At 42.1% G+C, this 19,781-nt stretch overlaps 1 protein-coding gene across 3 annotated transcripts in view; it reads right to left on the reverse strand.

The window, feature by feature from the left end:
• The window catches only part of MED27 (mediator complex subunit 27), an 81,956-nt gene that overhangs the window by 43,335 nt on the left and 18,840 nt on the right, over positions 1 to 19,781 (reverse strand). For all 3 annotated transcript variants that reach the window (XM_071817270.1, XM_065853814.2, XM_071817271.1), the window contains exon 3: positions 8,655 to 8,785. In XM_071817270.1, the coding sequence (XP_071673371.1) occupies positions 8,655 to 8,785 (131 nt within the window). The remainder of the gene's footprint in view (positions 1 to 8,654; positions 8,786 to 19,781) is intronic.

Below are 19,781 nucleotides of genomic sequence, written 5' to 3' on the forward strand. Positions count from 1 at the left end.
CATCTTCTAACAGACGGGACTGTGGAACAACTTTTAATTAATTGCCACCTTTTAATGGTGCGGTTCTCACACAAACATTACCTTTAAGGCAAACACACATCAAAGAGTTAGAAATTTGCTCTTTTATAGCAGAGCTGCAATCCCCAGTAACTCTGACACTCACTAAGGGCTCCACGCTGCTCGGATCTGTGCAGGAAAATGAACACGCAGATCAAGGCTGGTACGTGGGACACAGTGTCCAAAGGAATCACAGCGTTCTCATCTCCCGACCAGCGAGTGTCCCACTCATCTGCAGCAAAGGAGATGGGAATTACTTCAAATCACTCTGCTTGGTCATGCAGGGTTGCACATGGCACTGGGAACAATCCTATTTGCGGGATTAGTCTGTGGAATACAGCACCAAAACATGACCAGTGATCGGTCCCAGGTCTCCTTTGGGTAAGTTCGTTAATGGGGGTTGCACAACACGGACATTGGAGCAAAGGCTACGGGTCCATAACGCTCACACACGCTACTAAGTAAAGCTCTATACACTGCGAAGAAATTAAGAAACCTTAATTAACATGCACCTTCTTCCCACAGCAGTTGGTAAAAGTATTCGTCGCAAAGTGAATAAACAAACCAGATTTTTCCTCTGTGTCAAAATACATTGTAAAGTTTTACAACAAAACTAATGCGCATTTCGGTAGTTTACTGGGGATAAAGCGGCGTCCAAAATCCTTGTCTCTTGTACTTGTATGGATAGAAATTATTATCCCGTTAATGAATATGATAAGGAACATTTGGTTTTAGTCAAGTTTTGTTCTTTGGACAATCTGTGTTGATCAATGCCTGCTGGTTTGCTGTAATTACTTTGTAAGAAAATATGCAGCTGTATAGTACTTAATGGAATGAAATGAAATTTAGCATATAACTATAGCCAAAAAAGCATTGATCTAGCATAACAAAACAAAGAAGATTATTACAGAAACCCCTGCTGTCAGATATATCAACATTAGGAGATTAGATCAGGATTAAAATTTTTAAAAGAATTGTATTTCTAAAGATGCTCAGAACTGCAAAGGTGCTGACTCAGCCCTGAGTTACCGAGCATCACCAGACTCCAGAATGGCAAAAAACCACAAAAACCCAAAAAACTTCCACACAAAGTCAGGTTGTAGCCAAGCTGTGGCAATGCGCAGTGTACCCAGATGTCCACTAGAGCTTTGGGACACTGGGTCAGCTTCCATGGAAGCCACACTGTGATCCACCTACCAACTGTGGCAAAAGGGCACAGACGTGGGGACGCGGTTCCGCACGTCACACATGAGGGACCAAACCTGCTAAAAACCACAGAAGTCTATTACAGAACTGCTCCCTCTTACAGTGAAAGGGTCCAGTTTGGATCCTGCTCAACACCCCAAGTCACAAAGCTCTGCCTGGGGCTCCAACACTCCTACCGGTTGGTGATGAACATGAATGAAAATCCAAAAATCTATTAACATGGTGAGAGGGTTTCTCCTGTTGTTCGAATGTTGGTTTAATGCTGTCGTTGCGACCAAGTTTATAAGACAACTGGATTTATATTGCATTCCAGTATGCCATACAAAACCTAGGAATCAGAGATGCGGAAACGGGCTGTGGCCCCAGCATTGTCTGTTGTTAGCACTGAGTGCTACAGTTTATTTTTATCATCTACAAACTTGAAAAGCAGATCACATTTTTTCCTCAGATTTCAGATTCTCACTAAATCTGTGTTGGTTCGCTCTTCCAAATTGTCCCTAACGAAAGAAACCGCAGACATCCTTAATAAAGCACAGAAGAGGACAATCAACTGACCTCAAGAGCTCCACAGACCGAACAGGGAAAGAAAGAAGGGGGCAAAAAAGATAATAATCTGCTTGCCTTCTGTATTTTTGGTATCTAAACGGGTTACAAAACACAAGCGTGGTTCCAAAGTTGACATGATAGATCACCCAAGTGAACAGCAGCAACATGGAACAAATTAATGGCACCTTATTTTAAAATTTACCTCTTACAGTGAAATCAAAAGTTCAACTGAATTAACCCCTTCTCTCTCTTTTGGAGCAGAGCTTGGTAAAGTGTCTTTGGCTTCATATTGTAGATGACTGATCAATGTTACATCCCCGGTAAGTTATTGGATTCGTTCTCGTTGGAGTTGTCTAATAAAGTCCCTCATGAATCAAAACAGTACTTTGGATTTTTGTCTTTCCAGTTAAATTATATTGAGTGCGAAGCAGTAAACACCACATAACTAAAAGAGACAGATTGTTATTACATTTAACAGCAGACTGCTTTTCCCTCCTGGTATTTAAGCAAAACACACAAAAAGAGACAGGATAAAGCAATGACAAGCCCATCACGGCTCTGCGCCTGAGAACAGCCGGCCACAGAGATGAACAAACCGCTTGTCACTGCGGTTGACATGGGACATTAGGAAAAAATATATCTCTCTCTTAAAGCTTAGAATCATCTTTCATCCAAATGACATGGACTGGTTAACTCGCCTGTGTTACACTTGAAAACCAGAGAGAACACCCACGTGCACAGCTGTTCTCTTGGGAAAATTCAGTCCGAGAAAGTTAGGGATGTGTTATCATGTAATCTGTAATACAATACGGGTTGGATGATGGCAGACGCTTCCCCAGCTAAGCTGAGTGTCTGGACTATTGAAAAGAACAAGATCAGCTCCAAGTCATCTATTAAACATCACCACCAAGTTTACAGGTAACTTAAACCAGAATTTCTGATACTGTGGTGGTAACGTACTTCGTAGTGATCCAGACAACCAGATTTCTTTGCTTTCAGTGCTGGGGAAACACTGCAACCGGCACTAAAACAGCTTCACAAAACATCTGCAGAACAGGTGTTCACCAATTTACTAAAAATAAAAAGAAAACAGTACAACGATGTGATCCAAACGGTGCACAAGACACCAAATACAAAACCTAATGTTCAAACTATATCGTACAAGCAGCAAAGTAATTAAACCCATTCATGTAAACATTATCGTCTTACAATATAAAGAACTAGTTTTTAATCTTTTTTCTTCATTTAAAAAGGGATTAATTTGTGGAGCAAAAGGGTCACGTATTTCAGCAACATGTTCTTACACAGTTCCTGTTGCATGGTCTTGCTAAAGTCAAGCTAAAGAAATACCATAAGAAACTTAAACATGAACAGGGATATTAAATGAGATCCTTGTATTGAAAATTATTGGAAACTGATCTCTTCCTTATTAATACAATTCCCCACCATGTACAGAAAGATATCTCCATGTTCCAGAATGCAAACAGAGTTTTAATCTTTAATTATATTCTCAACCTCAGCTCTTCTGGAAAGAAGTACAGATGTGGGCCTGAGGATTATTGCTTTATTACATTATCATCTCAGTGGTATTTAATGAATATTGATACTTAATGCAGCTTTGCCAGTAGGGGGAAAGAAGAATTTTAGAACGGCACAAAGAACTCGTGAGGACTGTTCTCGAAACGGAAAATACGGCCACACACTTCGCTCTTCTGCTCTTGAATGCTGAGAAGAGGCCTAAACGTCCAAGTACAGCTCATAATACTGAAGGGGATTATTGCAATAACAACACTTGCATGTTAAATAACCCCATTCCCCACAGCCTGTAGAGCAGGTGTTAACTGGTACATCAGATTCTTGGTTTCAAAGTATGAATCCCTGGCTGGGCTTTCAGGCCTCTACAATGAGGACAGACTAGATAAGCATAATTTAAACATATGCTCTTAAAAAATACAATTGCGTGGTTCAACAGGGAACTGCTGGGTCTGCTCAAGTGGAAGAGGAGAGTTTGTAGATCATGGAAGGAGGGGCTGCCCACTTGGGGAGAATCTAAGGCTGTTGTCAGAGGGTGTAGGGAGGCAACTAGGAAAGCTAAAGCCTCCTTAGAATTCAACCTGGCGAGAGGGGTCAAGGACAACAGGAAGAACGTGGCAGAAACCTATGAAAACCTATGAAAATCACTGGCTTAGGCACGCTTTGCCATTATCTTTAGAATAATCTGCCTCTTTCTTTCATAATGAAAATCCCCGAACCTAAGAAGCAATTAGATGCTGTTTATAAAACAAAATGCTGAAATAAACCTTTCCTCCAAAAACTCTTGGCAAAGGCCTCATCAGGACTTTTCTTAACATGAAAATGATAAATTACACAAGTTAAGTTCCAAATAATTTATTCTGGCACACCTTATGACTGCGTGTATAGTGTTTATATACATGTATGTATACACACACACATACACACACCTTTCATTTAACTTAAAAATAGCACATATTTTTGAATACTACATCATAGTCGCTCCAAAGGATGGAGCAAGTATGGACTTCTTTTGAATATCTCCATCTTCTCCAAAAGAATCCAGATGGACTCTGAGAGCAGAGCAGAGATCTCCTGTATCTCACGAGTGGCAGAAACAACGCAGCCCTCCCGAGTCTCTGCTCAGCACTCTGTCCTCAAGTCCTTATTATCTCCTAAAAAACCCAATTATCTTCACAGCTTTCTGTTGTTCATTTATCTAGAACAATATTACGGGCAGCACTGTCTTTTTTTTTTAATAACAGAAAAGTAATTTTGCTGGTCTGCTCCTAGCAATAGAGTACAAATTCCCAGAGATTTTTACTCGCTCTATTGCAGTGTTTTCCCTGTCAGGTTAGGACATACATCAGAGCACAAGAGATTAACAAGACAAGTTGAAGAGCCCTGAAACAAAACACTGGACTGTCTTTTACTCAAGCCTCTCTGTTCATTGAGCCTAAAGTTGTCGAACGAGAACCAGAGACTTCCACTTGTTTATTGTTTGCAGTGTTTGCTCATTTCCCCAAACCCACAAATGTCACAACAAATGACCCTAAAAGGCCCCGCAGAGGGCAAGAGTCTCAGTACCTTTTGTGGTGAGCAAGTTCTTGTGCTGCCAATTTCCTTGCAGACAGAGAAGACAGATGATTAAGCTGGGAGTGCTGAGAAAGCCCCATGCAACAGAGCTATCAAAGTCATGAGGTTTTCAGCTGAGACCTCTAAAAAATTGCCATTAATACTAACGGACCCTCCTGTGTGCGCCAATGAACACAACTGCAGGAATACACTCAACACCTTTTCTTTCTTCTTCCTCACATCAGAGGGACTCGCATCCTTTCTTATGGTATTTATTTCCAAGCAGAAGAAGCCACCCTGGTTTTCAGGAGGGTTGCGTGTATCTGCTTTCCGAGGGACGGGGAAGGAGCTGACAGCTTTCAGCACTTCAGCAAACACTGCTTGGAGATTCTGGAACAGAAGGAAGGAGCCAGCAGCCAGATGAGAATGCATCTATTAGCAAGTACAGGGAGATGTCTTGTTAATACAAGACAGAAGAAGGGACAAAGCAGCAGAGAAAGAAGCCAGCAGTTACTCATTTTCTCATACAGATACATTTGGCTAGAAATGAGCCGCATATCAATCTAGTTTTCCATCCTGCACATTCAGGGCCGGGGAAAACCAATACTGAAAAGCAAAACTGAACACCAAAGGGTTGTCTTCAAAATTATTGGGCATTCTTAGAGGCCCTCAGATAACAAAAACATCCAGAAAATGAAAATTTTCCTGGTAGAGGTAGCGTAAGACAATTTTCTTTCAATTTTAAAAACACCTTTTTGATTCAAAATTGCTGCTGTTGTTTCAAAGATCTACTAGGACAGGGAACTGCAGGAGAGAGTCCAGCACAGGGCAACAAAGATGCTGAGCTGGGGCTCTGGAGCTGGAGAAGAGGAGACTGAGGGGTGACCTCATTCATGTTTACAGATATAGAAAGGGTGAGTGTCAGGAGGATGGAGCCAGGCTCTTCTCGGTGACAACCAATGATAGGACAAGGGACAATGGGTTCAAACTGGAACACAAAAGGTTTCACTTAAATTTGAGAAGAAACTTCTTCCTGGTGAGGGTGTCAGAGCCTGGCCCAGGCCGCCCAGGGAGGTTGTGGAGTCTCCTTCTCTGCAGACATTCAAACCCGCCTGGACACCTTCCTGTGGAACCTCAGCTGGGTGTTCCTGCTCCATGGGGATTGCACTGGATGAGCTTTCCAGGTCCCTTCCAACCCCTGACATTCTGGGATTCTGTGAATAAATCTCAGGTCACACCACAGCAGTAAAATCAGAGACATGGATGAGCAAGATAATTGCCATTGCCATTAAGAATGTAGCACACAATAGCAAAAGTTACCCATGCAGTTTCTTGAAGGAACAGGAACATAAATAAATGAATCAACAGATCAGTAACACGCTCACTAATGCTAACTTGAACTCAAATTAAGATATGTTTAATATCAAACTACTCATGTGCAAAATGTGCATAGAAATAAAGAGTTTTTAGAAGATCCTTTGTACAAACCATCCCCTATGTTACCTGCTGAGCAGCAGCGTTTCCTGCATTCCTTTGCTGGCTGAAAAGAATCACTGCAGTGTTGCTATTTGCTCCAACCTCCTGTCCTAAAATGACATTTTGGCACACCGTCGGTTTTAACTACTTCTGTTTAAGAAAAGCTCTAGATGATAGAGTTGCTCTGAACAAGATTTAATATATACTTGACTCACAGCACGCTGTTACTCAGCCCAAAGACTTGTCACTGAACTTCATTTAATCGCATACATCAAAGCAAAAAAAGAAAAGACAAAGGAATAGTTACCCCTTTCTTGACTAATCAATAAAGCTGAAATTTAAAACATCCCTGACTTGCCATGGGGAAATCAGTATGCAGTGTGCCCTGTCAAGGAGATACGCAGCTTTGCACCTGGCTATCTTCTTCTTTTGCATTTTAGAGAGAATGAAGCGAAAGAAAAAAAATCACAGCATGATTCATCATTATTTGCATGAAACTACAGCAAAATCGAGATATTGAAATCCATCTGCCATATTCTTTTTTTTTTTTGGTTATTATTAATACTTCTCACAAGCCTATTTTCATAAGTCTTTTTATCATCTTCTGCCCTGTGTTGGAGCCACGATGCTGAGCTCAACAGGTATTTGATTTGACTTAATACGACTATTATTCTCTTCTTAAGACACACCAAGGTAGAAAATAAGGACAAATATGGAAGGGTCAAAGAGGAGCCAGAGAGGAGGAAACAGGTGACAGCCAAAGGGCCAGCTCAGCATAAACATGTTTTCCCTGTGCATAACGCTGGGAGTGGTAATAAGATACTGAAACATAATTCAACTACCAGCTAAAGTTTAGTTACCACACTAAAATCTCATTCTATCTGCAAATTCTAGGTAAATGCACCATTGAAAGAGAAAACAACTGCAGATATACAATATTTTGAATAGTGTACATTATCTACCTCATGTTAAAGTTTATACAGCTGCAACTGTTTAAGTACAGATTTGCTTGCAAAGATAGAAGGTAGCTCCTTCTCAATATAGGAAATGTAGAAACCATTATTTGCAAACAAAACACAAAAAGACCAAACACAACATCAAAATATTTTAAGAGCTCTGAATAAGACCTATGACAACTGGTAGCGCAGTTACTCCAGGTTACAAACTTCTTGGATAAGTCCATTTTAAGCTCTGGATAAACCTGGTACCCCAATGATGGAAGAAAACTCATTAGCCAGTTTTGCACAACATACTCCTGTTCTTTCACAGATACAAGAGAAATAACACCTGGTTTTCCAACCTGTAGTTCTGCTAGAGCTGCCCTTCTAACCATTCTTCTCTGACACACCAGTAAAATAACAGAACATTCTATGGATTCTTGAATCAACAGCCCTTTAAAGTTAATACACAAGGGCTCTGTTGACTCTGATTTTTTCTTCATTTCTTATAAGGAAAAACCTCTAAAGTTCCTTTGATTCCTTCATCAACTTAGGCCTGTGGACTCTGGTGACAGAGACTTTTATTATCACAGGTATGAAGTTTATAGTAGCAGAGTGTTCATACATCAGTGACTCCTGTTCTGTGAAAACAAGCAGTTTCCACAAGCTACAAGGATGCTCAGTAAAATGAATAATTGCTTAGCACTTGATTTTCTACATAATAATCATTTTCTTATATGTAACTAAATATTTTAAGCTCTTTATTAATTTATAAGCTTAGTCGTGGACAACTCTTGTGTTTTTGGCATCGGTACAGAGCCTGCCTAAAGCGTTGATGCTCTGTGTCCTCAAACAGTTCCTAAGTGTCCTCATAATTGCTTGTCACCTGTAAAAGAGGTTTAGATCCTATGCAAAATTAACATATGGTGAACAGATGGACTCAGAACAGGCGTTTGTCGAGAAAGCACTCACACCAAAGACTTTTTGGCTTCAGGTTTCAGGACCTTCAGAGAAGTCCTGTTTGAAGCTCCAAGCCATGCTAATCAGGGAACATCATTCCTCAATGACAGCCTCGTGTTGCAAAAACTTCTATGACCCGCTACAAAGCAGAATCCTTGCAACTTTTCTGCTATGACAGTGCCTCCACAACAAAAAGAAACCCAAAATATTGTTTCCATAGCGTACTCTACCCACCCAACAAGAATAACTCCTCTTGTATGAAACAAAAAAGCAAGGGCGAAGCTGCTATTAGTATGATTGAACAGAGACAATAATTGCAGTAAAATGTTAAATAAAAACATCCCCCCCTCCCATGCAAAGTCTTGAAATGACTCCCTGACTTACTGCGGTGGCAAGACGAGCGTTGTTGGCTGGGCTTTCGGCCGGCGTTTCGCAGAAACCCCCATCTGGTTGGCAGAACGTTTCAGGGACTGCTGATTCAAAAGGCCAGATGCTAACCCGGCGTGGTACTGCAACTGGAAAACCAAAGGATATCTATTAAAATACACACCGCTGCAGTGCTCTGTCTGTGTCAGACCTCTGCTGTCTGTACCACCTGATTCAAATTCCAAGTTAATGTATGGTTTTTCATATGCATTGCTTCTTATACGGAAGATGATCTGAACAAAAGCATATTAAAAAAGACTGCGGTGAAATAGGTACTGCAAGGAAGTGATGTGATAGGGCAAGTAGGATGATGAATCACAGACTTCTTAAGTCCTAACTCTCCTGAAACTTGGGCTTGCTTTTAAATGTTAAGACTGTTTCTTCTCTCAAGGGATCCAGCATTCTTCCTTTTTGGAAGATAAGAGGGAAAAAGATGCAACCCTTTCACTGTACAAGCCAGCTTTTTAGAAACAACACTCATTTTTTTATTAAACATAAAACCAGAAAACATTCACAAAGTTTCTACCACTGTAAAGAAAAACGTAGCCTTTAAAATACCTGCTAGCGCATCTCCATAGCATTGCAACAGAAAGATTCACAGTCGGTAGCTTTCTCCTCCAACCTTTTATTTTCCTTGCCAAGGAAAGACCGATTTATGAAGGACACAACATGAATCTGCAAGATTTCGAGCGCATCCCCACTGCTGGTGGGTTTAAGAACAGCTCCAGTGCTGTGTCTGGACTGAAACCAAGTGCAACAAGTGCTGAGCTCACCTCTACATACTTCCCATTTATTTTCTTAGTTCCTTATTTTCTGAAGAGAAGGGGTGAAAAAAGCACCAAAGATTCAGCATCAGACAAATGCAATCGCCTTCATTCTAGTCCCCACATTGATGTGTTCATTAAATTGTGTAAGGATTTGTTCTGAAAAAGGCAAAGTGTTTAATACGTTAACAACTCTAACCCCATGGTCTGCACTAAAAAAAGGCTATAGTTCGGAAACTAGGACTTATAAATGTTCAGAAAACAAAGTGGTCTTAGGCAAAGCTGTTCTGCAGGCTACTGATTGAAAATGAGAGAAGGGAAGCTTGGTAAAGTGATCTAGTTGAACATGGCTATTAAAAACGGGTGAAACTATCCCGTGAGTAAATTTGACTGGAATGTCAAGGCTCAGAGCATCCAAAAGGCTTTTGAGCAGGCTCCTGATCTACCCGGCTACTTTGCCTTGGGATCTTGGCCACAGCACAACGCGAACACACGTTGCCTCTCTAACGGGAAGGGAACCCCTGGGAAAAGGGGTTCATGCTGCCCCAACAGCTCCACTTAAACCAACGAATTTCGCTCAAATTTGCTTCTCTCTGACCGATTCCTGAAATGGAAAGGAAAAAAAATATAATCAATGCGAGCACTGGCCAGCACATGTTTGAAAGGTAACGTTTCAAAGTGTCAGGGGCTTAGTTTTCAATCTTCACCACCCGGATTTGCAGTGAGTGCAATATGCAGCGAATTAAAGGGAAAGACAGCGCTGGCAAAAGACCCCTCTGACTCCAGGAACACAGCTTTTCCTTTCTCTTCCGCCCTCCTACAGCCATTTTGTGCTGTGGACACCATTCCCTTCAGCTCCCTGCGCCGAATGACACTGACGGGGATTGCAGGTAAATAACGTTACCTGGACACTTGCTCAGGTAATCACAGGTGCTAATCACAGATGAAGTTTAAATGCAGTCTTTAAAAACGTTTCCTAACCTCCCGGTTACTCTGACATTTAGTGCTCAGGCATTAAAAAAAATAGGAATTAGAAGTAAATATATTCTAAAAAACAATTCTGTCCTTAGCTGACTCCCAGTGATTAAGCGATTTTTATTAATTATAAGTATTTCTTTACACTCTACCTCCGCTCCCAGGAATGCAGATCCAACTGTCAAAATCTATAAGGGCCATTAAATATTTACCAAACCATCCTTATAATGGGAGAAAAGGTCAAAGTTAATAAAACTGACAGGCAGCTTCTGTCCAACTTGATTTATACATTATTAAACTATCACACAGTGCATTGCACAGAACGCATTCCTTTTTGGGGGCAGAGGGGTGTTAACTGAAGAGATTGGGAAATTCTTCCTTAATCATTTGCTCCGAGGAGCAGAAACAAGACTGAAAATAGTGCCAAAGCAGCACCACTAGTGTCAAAATTACAGTCAGGAGATTCAGTGGTCCCGATGGATAATAAATGTGCCATTTGGTTCCTTGTTCCTCTTGCAAAAGGAACACTTTTGTGTGCCAGCATCGGCCACGGCAGCAAATCTCAGCTAAAACATCCCAATGCCCTCAACATTTTTGCTTACTAGCAAGCAAATGCTATTTTCCAACATACCATCTTCACCTTAGGAATCCACGTGAGATGTTTGGCCAAAGGATGTTACAGGTACTAAAAGGCTAATTCAGGGAAGCCGAGATGAGCCCAGGGGACGCAAACGCTTTAAGGGTTAATAAACGTTAATAAGCACACAGAAACCACATTTAGCTAAGGAAGTCCCTGATCCAGAGCCTGCTGATGGCTGGAGAAACCTTGGGAAACACCTTGTATCCGGGGTATCCTTAGAGCTGTTGCTGGAGACGAGACATGAGGCTCCAGGAGCCTTTGGGGTGAGCTGGTGCTTCAGTTGGTGTCTCCAGAGGGTGGCCGGGCAGGTCTGAGAGACCCAAGTTAGGCACTTGCGGATGGTCCCAAGTGTGTTCCAACCACCTTCCATCCACCACTGCCAACTGTGCCCATTTAAACCAGCAGGACTGTGCGCAGCAAGAGCTTTGTCCATCAAATACGCTAAATGTTCACTGAACGGGAATACCGGTGCAGCACCAGTGCTGAGCACTGTAAATCATTTCGTTATCAGCCGCTAAGGAATTCCCCATCATTCAGAGGCTTTATTACAACAAGCGCCCGCGTCTTTCAGCTTCGGGGAATTCCAACTGGTTTATGTGAAGCTAAGCTCTTTACTTCCTAATGAAATACCCCTCTGTAAAATTTCAACAAGATTGATCTTTTTTCTTCAATACATGCAGATAAAACATAAAATCTATCGCGGAAAACGAAGAAATGAGAAGCAACAACAACAACAACAACAAAAATCAATGTATAACACTTAGCAGCTAGGATATACACCAGTGCCAACTTCTACAGTTTTATGATGAGTCTCATGATAGCTGATATTTCTCTTAAAGCTGTGGTTCCAAGTAGATGTGTGAATTCCACATTTTAAAACCAAAAGAGATTCTAGTTCTCAAAGATGTAGCAAAAGTACTGAAAATAACACTTCAACGCAAAAACTTCACCTGAAGGTAAATAAAAAGGGAACCTGGATTGTTTTTAAATTTAATCATTTTTGAGATTCATTATTTTTCTATGTTAACGGCAACACGGTCTATATGTTCCAGAGGAACAGATTACCACTTATGTTTTACAGGTGCCATAACTCACATTTTCACAGTGTTCCTGAGTGTATGAAAACTACATTAATACATTAACCGTTCTCAATCATCCTCCCAAAGTGAAACACGTCCTACCAGAGGCAGCACTTTGGAGTTGCTTTTCTCACAGCTGTAATTGTAGGGAGGGCAATTTCTTCATTCATTTAAGATGTCTTTGGCTTTCACAGAATGTCAGGGGTTGGAAGGGACCTGGAAAGCTCATCCAGTGCAATCCCCCCATGGAGCAGGAACACCCAGCTGAGGTTCCACAGGAAGGTGTCCAGGTGGGTTTGAATGTCTGCAGAGAAGGAGACTCCACAACCTCCCTGGGCAGCCTGGGCCAGGCTCTGCCACCCTCACCCGGAAGAAGTTTCTTCTCAAATATAAGTGGAACCTTTTGTGTTCCAGTTTGAACCCATTACCCCTTGTCCTATCATTGGTTGTCACCAAGAAGAACCTGGCTCCATCCTCCTGACACTCACCCTTTCTATATCTCCAAACATTAATGAGGTCACCCCTCAGTCTCCTCTTCTCCAGCTCCCGAGCCCCAGCTCCCTCAGCCTTTCCTCACACGGGAGATGCTCCACTCCCTTCAGCATCTTTGTTGCCCTGAAACAATGCGGTTTTTTAACAGAAATGTACTGACCATATTGTGACAGGTAATATTTTGGCCCATGGGATGACTCTACAGTGTATGCTGTGAAACTCCAAACATGTACACAGTGCTCATTTAAAACTTTGAAAATTAAAGCTTCATCATTAGAATCACGCTGGGTCTGGAGGTCTTTGGTTTACATAATTCATGGGCTGGAGGTTTTGCATGTGCTGACTGCTGACCAAACAAGCCGTCACACTCCACTGCCTGACAAGGCCATTGAAAGATGCACAAATTGGTTGGGTAAGAAGGTACAAATCAGGGGAGGGGGGTGGGAAAGGCAAAGAAAAAGCAAAAAGCAGTCACTTGGAGCATTTACAATTGATCATGTCAACTCGCAGATGCACATTAAATTTACATTTTGCCATTATTTAAAGCTTTTAAAGCACCAATAGGTTTTCTTTAAGAAGTGAAATCAGAAGAACGACTTTTCTCTGCGATCACATTAATCTGTCGTGGTATTTTTTCCATTCTCATGTAAATACTTACAGACTGCATACATAAACAGAATAGCATTTTCTCAGATATAGGTAATATTACCAAAACGTTTCTTCCCAAGAAAAGGAGATTTACAGAAGTGGCTGACAGATACTTATCCACCATGGAATTCTCCAACTTGGTTGTAGTTCTGGTGAACACAGGCACATTTGCCTCCTTTTAAGATGCGCAGTACTTTGCCCCTCATCACTACATTATCTCTCCCTTGCAGCTAACAAGGGATTTGTCTATTATGATACAACTCCAGTCGTTCCTTTGAAAAGAGCAATGAGCAAGCAAGCAGGACACTCCCCCAGTTTCATCTCTGCAGACCAAAGTAGGCAAGAAAGAAATTATACTACCTTAATTGATATTTTTAAGCTTTTCTCAGATAATGAGGCCCGTTTGGAAATTCTCTTTTTCTCCAAATAATGTTTGATCATTTTAGGATAGCTGAATTCTTGACTTGGCCAAAACAGCATCAATAAAACAAAAGAACAGTCTCTGATTTATTTACTCATCGGTTTTCCTCTGTGGAACTGGGTTGCAGGCTTTTCAATTAATAGGAAAGCTAGACATTGTGCCTTTGCTTTAGTTTACAATTTAATTAGGACACTTTGTTCTGTTTTTTTTAAAAGCATTTATGCCCCCCAAACACTTTCCAGTTTACAGGAATATTTAATCAGCAACTACCTATCCTCAATGGGAACAAAGGCCACCCCCCTTCCCTTCTTCTTTAAATCCCTGTATAAAAGTTATTGCATCTTTCCTAAACACCCTGATCCGACTAAACTGTGAAACTAATGAGCTCGCACTTCTGCCAGAAGCCTCTGCCAGGGCTCTTATTTGCATCGCATGGAGATGTGCGGGGCCGCTGCCTCAGCCCGGTCCATAAAGCAGGAGACACGGAGCTTCCCGAGGACACCGACCTGCACGTCCCTGCTCGGGCAACCGGCTCTTCCCGGCGGTTTCTCCTCCTCCTTCCCAAGGGTAGGGAGTTAAAAAACAAGTTTAGACATTTACCTCTCTCTCTAAAAAGATACAATAGTAGGAAATGCATCGACACGTATCCCTGTTTCTTTCAACGTCTTGTCTTCGCCACATCTTTTATTCCATTGTCTTTGAATTCGTATTTTGGCTGAGAGCGCTGTTTTAATTAGTGTCGAATTTCAGCCTCGAAGTATGTTCTTCTCATACTTCTCTTTTGAAAACATTGAAGTTCTGCTGATGAATGACTGCATCAATGTTCCCTCACTCCAATACTGCTTGCAAGTCTTTGGCTTTTTACCATGCAGAGATAGCAAATCTGGTGGCGCTTTCTTCAAGGAATTGGTCAAAACTTCAGCATCTGCATCTTTGCTGCCAATAAAATTACCTGTGCTGTTCAAAGTCTCTGCAAAAGCCACTACTCCTGCAGGGATTTTTTTTAAGTATTCTGGAATCCATTTAATACTTACATACTCTTGCTTTTTGGATGATGTCAACACAAAGTGACACTACGCAGCCATCAGGCTCAGAGGTTTAAAAAGAACTAGTATTTCACACAGATTAAGAGGCAGAGTAATCACAATTTGAGGCTACCTTATTTACCTCTTCAGAAGAGTAACTGTATTTTATGCTTCAGATGTTTATAAATAGTTCCGGGTACTCTGAAGGGCTCGATCATATATATTTCCTGAAAGATAACTAAATGAACTGGCGTTTCGTTGGATATGCAGCTACAACCCAGACACATAACACAATCACGAAAAGCAGAGTAAAGTTATTACAGTGCGTTCTGCATCTAAATGGCAAAATAAAACCACGTGCAGTAACAAGCAGTATTTTTGAGTAACCCTGAGCTCAGGGGGAGTAGTTGGTACAAAGGTTGTCCCACCAACAGGGAAATGGTCTTAGTGTCACCCTATGTGATATATTCACACTTGTGTGTTCACTTAATGGATTTCATTAAAGTCTAAAGACCTAAGAAGTGCACTTGATCAGTATTTGACAGAAAAGCTGAATTCTTTTTCAACAAAAGTATTATCTTTACATACGACAAATAATCTGTAGCAAGGAAATTCAACATTGAAACTGCAGACTGAATAAGGACACAATTAGTGTCTTCCCCCCATGCTGTTGTGCCCCCTTAAACAGCCACCACAACTTTGACCTGAAGACATTGCTCTCACGCTAAAATTCATATTTTCTAAAGCCCTGGACTAAATCTTTGGTGTCAGGGGCTCAGGTGGCAGCTGTGCCAGGATAAAGAACGGCTGCTGCCTCCGTGACAGGGGATGCTCAGGTGCTTTGAAAAGAAATGTGAAGGTACTTGAAAACTGAGCGGTAGAATAAAGAGCTGCAATCAGCGACAGCACCACTCTTGGAATTCTCCAGCAGCCATGATTTGCAGCACTGTGGTTGGGCTTTACCACCAGAGCAAACAAACTACTTTTCAGACAAATAGAGAAATGAAGAGTCTTCTTCAATAAAACATCTACAGGGTGCGGTTTATGTAAAACCAACTAGTCCAGCTGCACCATCAGACTAAGAGCCCCAGCTCCCTCAGCCTTTCCTCACACAGGAGATGCTCCACTCCCTTCAGCATCTTGGTGGCTGCGCTGGACTCTCTCCAGCAGTTCCCTGTCCTTCTGGAACTGAGGGGCCACAACTGGACACAAGATTCCAGATGTGGTCTCCCCAGGGCAGAGCAGAGGGGCAGGAGAACCTCTCTGACCTACTGACCACCCCCTTCTAACCCACCCCAGGTACCACTGGCCTTCCTGGCCACAAGGGCCCAGTGCTGGCTCATGGTCACCCTGCTGTCCCCAAGACCCCCGGGTCCCTTTCCCCTACGCTGCTCTCTAATGTCTTTAGACTTCAAAGAGTTAAGTTATGGGTGCTTTTAGGAATGAAAAAAGAATCTATCAGGTTTGATTGATAAAAGTGTAGTTTTTAACTAAGACTGAAAAACTGAAGACTGGCAACATTTTTTTCTGAGAATAATATGCTTCCTCTGCTTTTTTCAGCACAGTGCACATAAATCAAAGAAATGTTAAAGAGGCCCATACATCACAAGCTGGCATTTCTAAACTATTTACAAAATCTGTAACAGTCAAGAGGATGGAAAATACCAAAGTGTGACCAGCAATGTTACTAAAAGGAAAAAAAAAAAAGCAGTTCTACCATCCCAACAGGGTTAAATAAGGTTGGAAACAACTCTTGATTGTAGGATTTAAGAACACTAAACCAAAACAATCCTGGGTTTCAAAAAGGAGAGAAGAGAGTGTATCATCCAAACCAGAGAGAAGGTGGATTTGAGCAACGCGCTTGTTCCACGATTACACACGTGGTTCTGAAAAGACATAAAGCAAGTGCTCTAATAAGGCTGGAAGTACGTACAAAGCAGGGCCGACCCCGCATCTGCAAAAAGCCGGCCCCAAAAGTATCACCAACTGCAGTGCTGAGTTGCGTACCCATCGCATTTTCACACCCCGACATCTAAGCACACAACAGACTGAGACAGATGAGGTTTTTCCTCAACAACTTTTACAAATGAGAATCTCAGCTCCTCCTCTGAAAGGAAAGACACGGATTATGGAAAGTTTATCTGTCCATCTGTTGAAGATGTCACACTCTGACTAAAGAGTGCAAAAAGCACAGAGATGTTTTACAACCAAATCCAAAACTTACAGTAGTCTGAAGCAGTGTAAAAGCCATATGCTTTGCAAAAACACCTCTTTCGCTACACATTTTTTTACCACAGCACAAAGAGTAACAGTTCTAAAGCTGCTGTAATCTTTATTTCTGAAAATAGATCCCATATTCTTAATCTCATCTGCCACGCTCTGGTATAAGCTAAGCGGTTGGAAACCAGAAAAGCAAGGAAATACTACGCTGTGCAACAAAGGCTTAAGAAGACAAACTTCATTGCAAGAGATTACCCTCAGTTTAGAGGTAAAGCAGCAGCTCAGAGAGCCCGGGGATGATGCTTGAACAGGATGATGCGCTGAACCAAAGGCAATGGCACATAAAGCAGTTTCACTGTTTTCTCTGTCGGTGTTGAAACTTCCAGTAGGATTATTTCACATGAAGCCCGGGGACCTCAGAAATGTCTTTAGGAGAAAAACAAATGGAATACATACTTCATATTATTTTCATGGGAGCTTATAATGTAATTAAGTCAATTACGCCACAAGATTAATAGCCTTTAAAATGCTTCCAGTCATTCATTACAGGCCTAATTAAAACTCCCTTTTGGTGTTAAGCCAGCGAGAAATATGAAAATACTTGCTAACTAACCGTATATAAGAATATACGGTATTATCTTTATCTTGCTGTTTGTTTCCATGTTCGCAATTCAGCGAGCAGTTTGGTTTGTTAAAAAAAAAATATAAAATACCAAAGACAACAAGAAAAATGGACAAGATGCCACTCAAGAGGCTTCAACACCTGCACCAGCATCTCAGCTCACCGGTTTATTGCCAGTTTTGCTGCCACAGTTAAGGGCTTCTACAATAGCAGATGCCTTTCCTCCCACACGTCAATTAATTTGCAAATGCACTCAGGTTGTAGAAATAATGAAGTGCTGACTGCTCGCTGCACTGGCAAGCTGTGCTGTCAGGAGGTGGATGCTGTGGGCGAGGTGCTGAAACGCGCTGCTGCCGTGTGCGCCAAAGGGAGGACGAGCCACATGGAACCCGCTCGGCAGCTAACGGGGCACATCCATTATTGCATTTACCCCTCTCTCACTGGAACCAAGAGGAAGAAATCCTCTCCAAAAGCTTTTTGTTGTATTTATCTAGGTATTTATAACACCATCTACAGGGAGATCTGAGCTTCTGTGCTGACCCAAGAATCATTTCATAGGAAAGTCGTGGTTTTTCACCTATTGCTACATTTACTAAAAAAAAATCGCATCAAAATCGTTCAAGTTACAAATGAAGAATTCAATATCTAGGAAATGCTTGAATTCATATTGCCAATGCAATCTAAACCAGCCTGCTTGTTCTCAGGATTCAGACTTTGATTACATGCTTCTTTCCAAAGGACCTCAAATTACCGCAGCCTGCAGGATCCCCTGGATGCAGAGCCATTTATTCAGCACCCGTTTTCATGCACAGATTGTTATTTACAGTATTTCACACGATGCCCACACTTATCTTCTCTGATGTCTTCCATTGTATTTTCCTGCTTATCTTGCTTCTTTACAAATACTGTTAAATTTACCTTCGTAAGTCATATTCTGCTCACACTGGCTGTGGATCAGAGGAATCTCAGGTTTTTAAGAACACGAGATGTTTTCACTATATTTGTAGTAGAGTTTCTATATGAGGTCACCCCTCAGTCTCCTCTTCTCCAGCTCCAGAGCCCCAGCTCCCTCAGCCTTTCCTCACACGGGAGATGCTCCACTCCCTTCAGCATCTTGGTGGCTGCGCTGGACTCTCTGCAGCAGTTCCCTGTCCTTCTGGAACTGAGGGGCCACAACTGGACACAAGATTCCAGGTGTGGTCTCCCCAGGGCAGAGCAGAGGGGCAGGAGAACCTCTCTGACCTACTGACCACCCCCTTCTAACCCACCCCGGGTACCATTGGCTTCCTGGCCACAAGGGCCCAGTGCTGGCTCATGCTCACCCTGCTGTCCCCAGGACCCCCAGGTCCCTTTCCCCTAGGCTGCTCTCTAATAGGTCATTCCCCAACTTATACTGGAACCCGGGGTTGTTCCTGCCCAGATTCAAGACTCTACACTTGTCCTTGTTATATTTCATTAAATTTTTCCCCGCCCAGCTCTCCAGCCTGTCCAGGTCTCTGATGGCAGCACAGCTTCCAGCGTCACCACTCCTCCCAGCTTGGTGTCATCAGCAAACTTGCTGACAGTCACTCTATTCCCTCATCCAAATCATTGATGAATACATTGAATAATATAGGCCCAGTACTGACCCCTGAGGCACCGCACTAGATCCAGGCCTCAACTGGACTCTGCCCCATTGACCACAACTCTCTGGCTTCTTCCCTTCAGCCAGTTCGCAGTCCACCTCACTACCCACTCATCCAGACTGCACTCCCTCAGTTCAGCTGTGAGGGTGCTGTGGGAGGCTGTGTCAAATGCCTTACTCAAGTCAAGGTAGATCACGTCCACCGCTCTGCCATCATCCATCCATCTTGTTATGTCCTCATTAAAGTCAATGAGGTTGGTCAAGCACGACTTCCCCTTGATGAGGCTGTGCTGACTGCCCCTAATGACCCTCTGATCCCTGATATACCTTGAGATGGCACCAAGGATATGTATTTAAAATTTAGCAAATGTAGTTACAAAAATGGAATACACATGTGCTCATCCTTCAAGTCTTCCAAGGAGGGTGAATTCCCTACTATTCATCTCCAATAGTTCCAGTACTTAATTACTACAAGTGTTTAAACCATGAACTTCAGCTGTAGTCTGAATTTGTTAAACTTTGTTTTCAATTACTGAGGGTTTTTTTGTCCTTGCTTGCTATAATGAAGAACCCTC

The sequence above is a fragment of the Patagioenas fasciata genome, chromosome 20, assembly GCF_037038585.1.
Source record: "Patagioenas fasciata isolate bPatFas1 chromosome 20, bPatFas1.hap1, whole genome shotgun sequence".
In the NCBI taxonomy this organism is placed as follows: Eukaryota; Metazoa; Chordata; class Aves; order Columbiformes; family Columbidae; genus Patagioenas; species Patagioenas fasciata.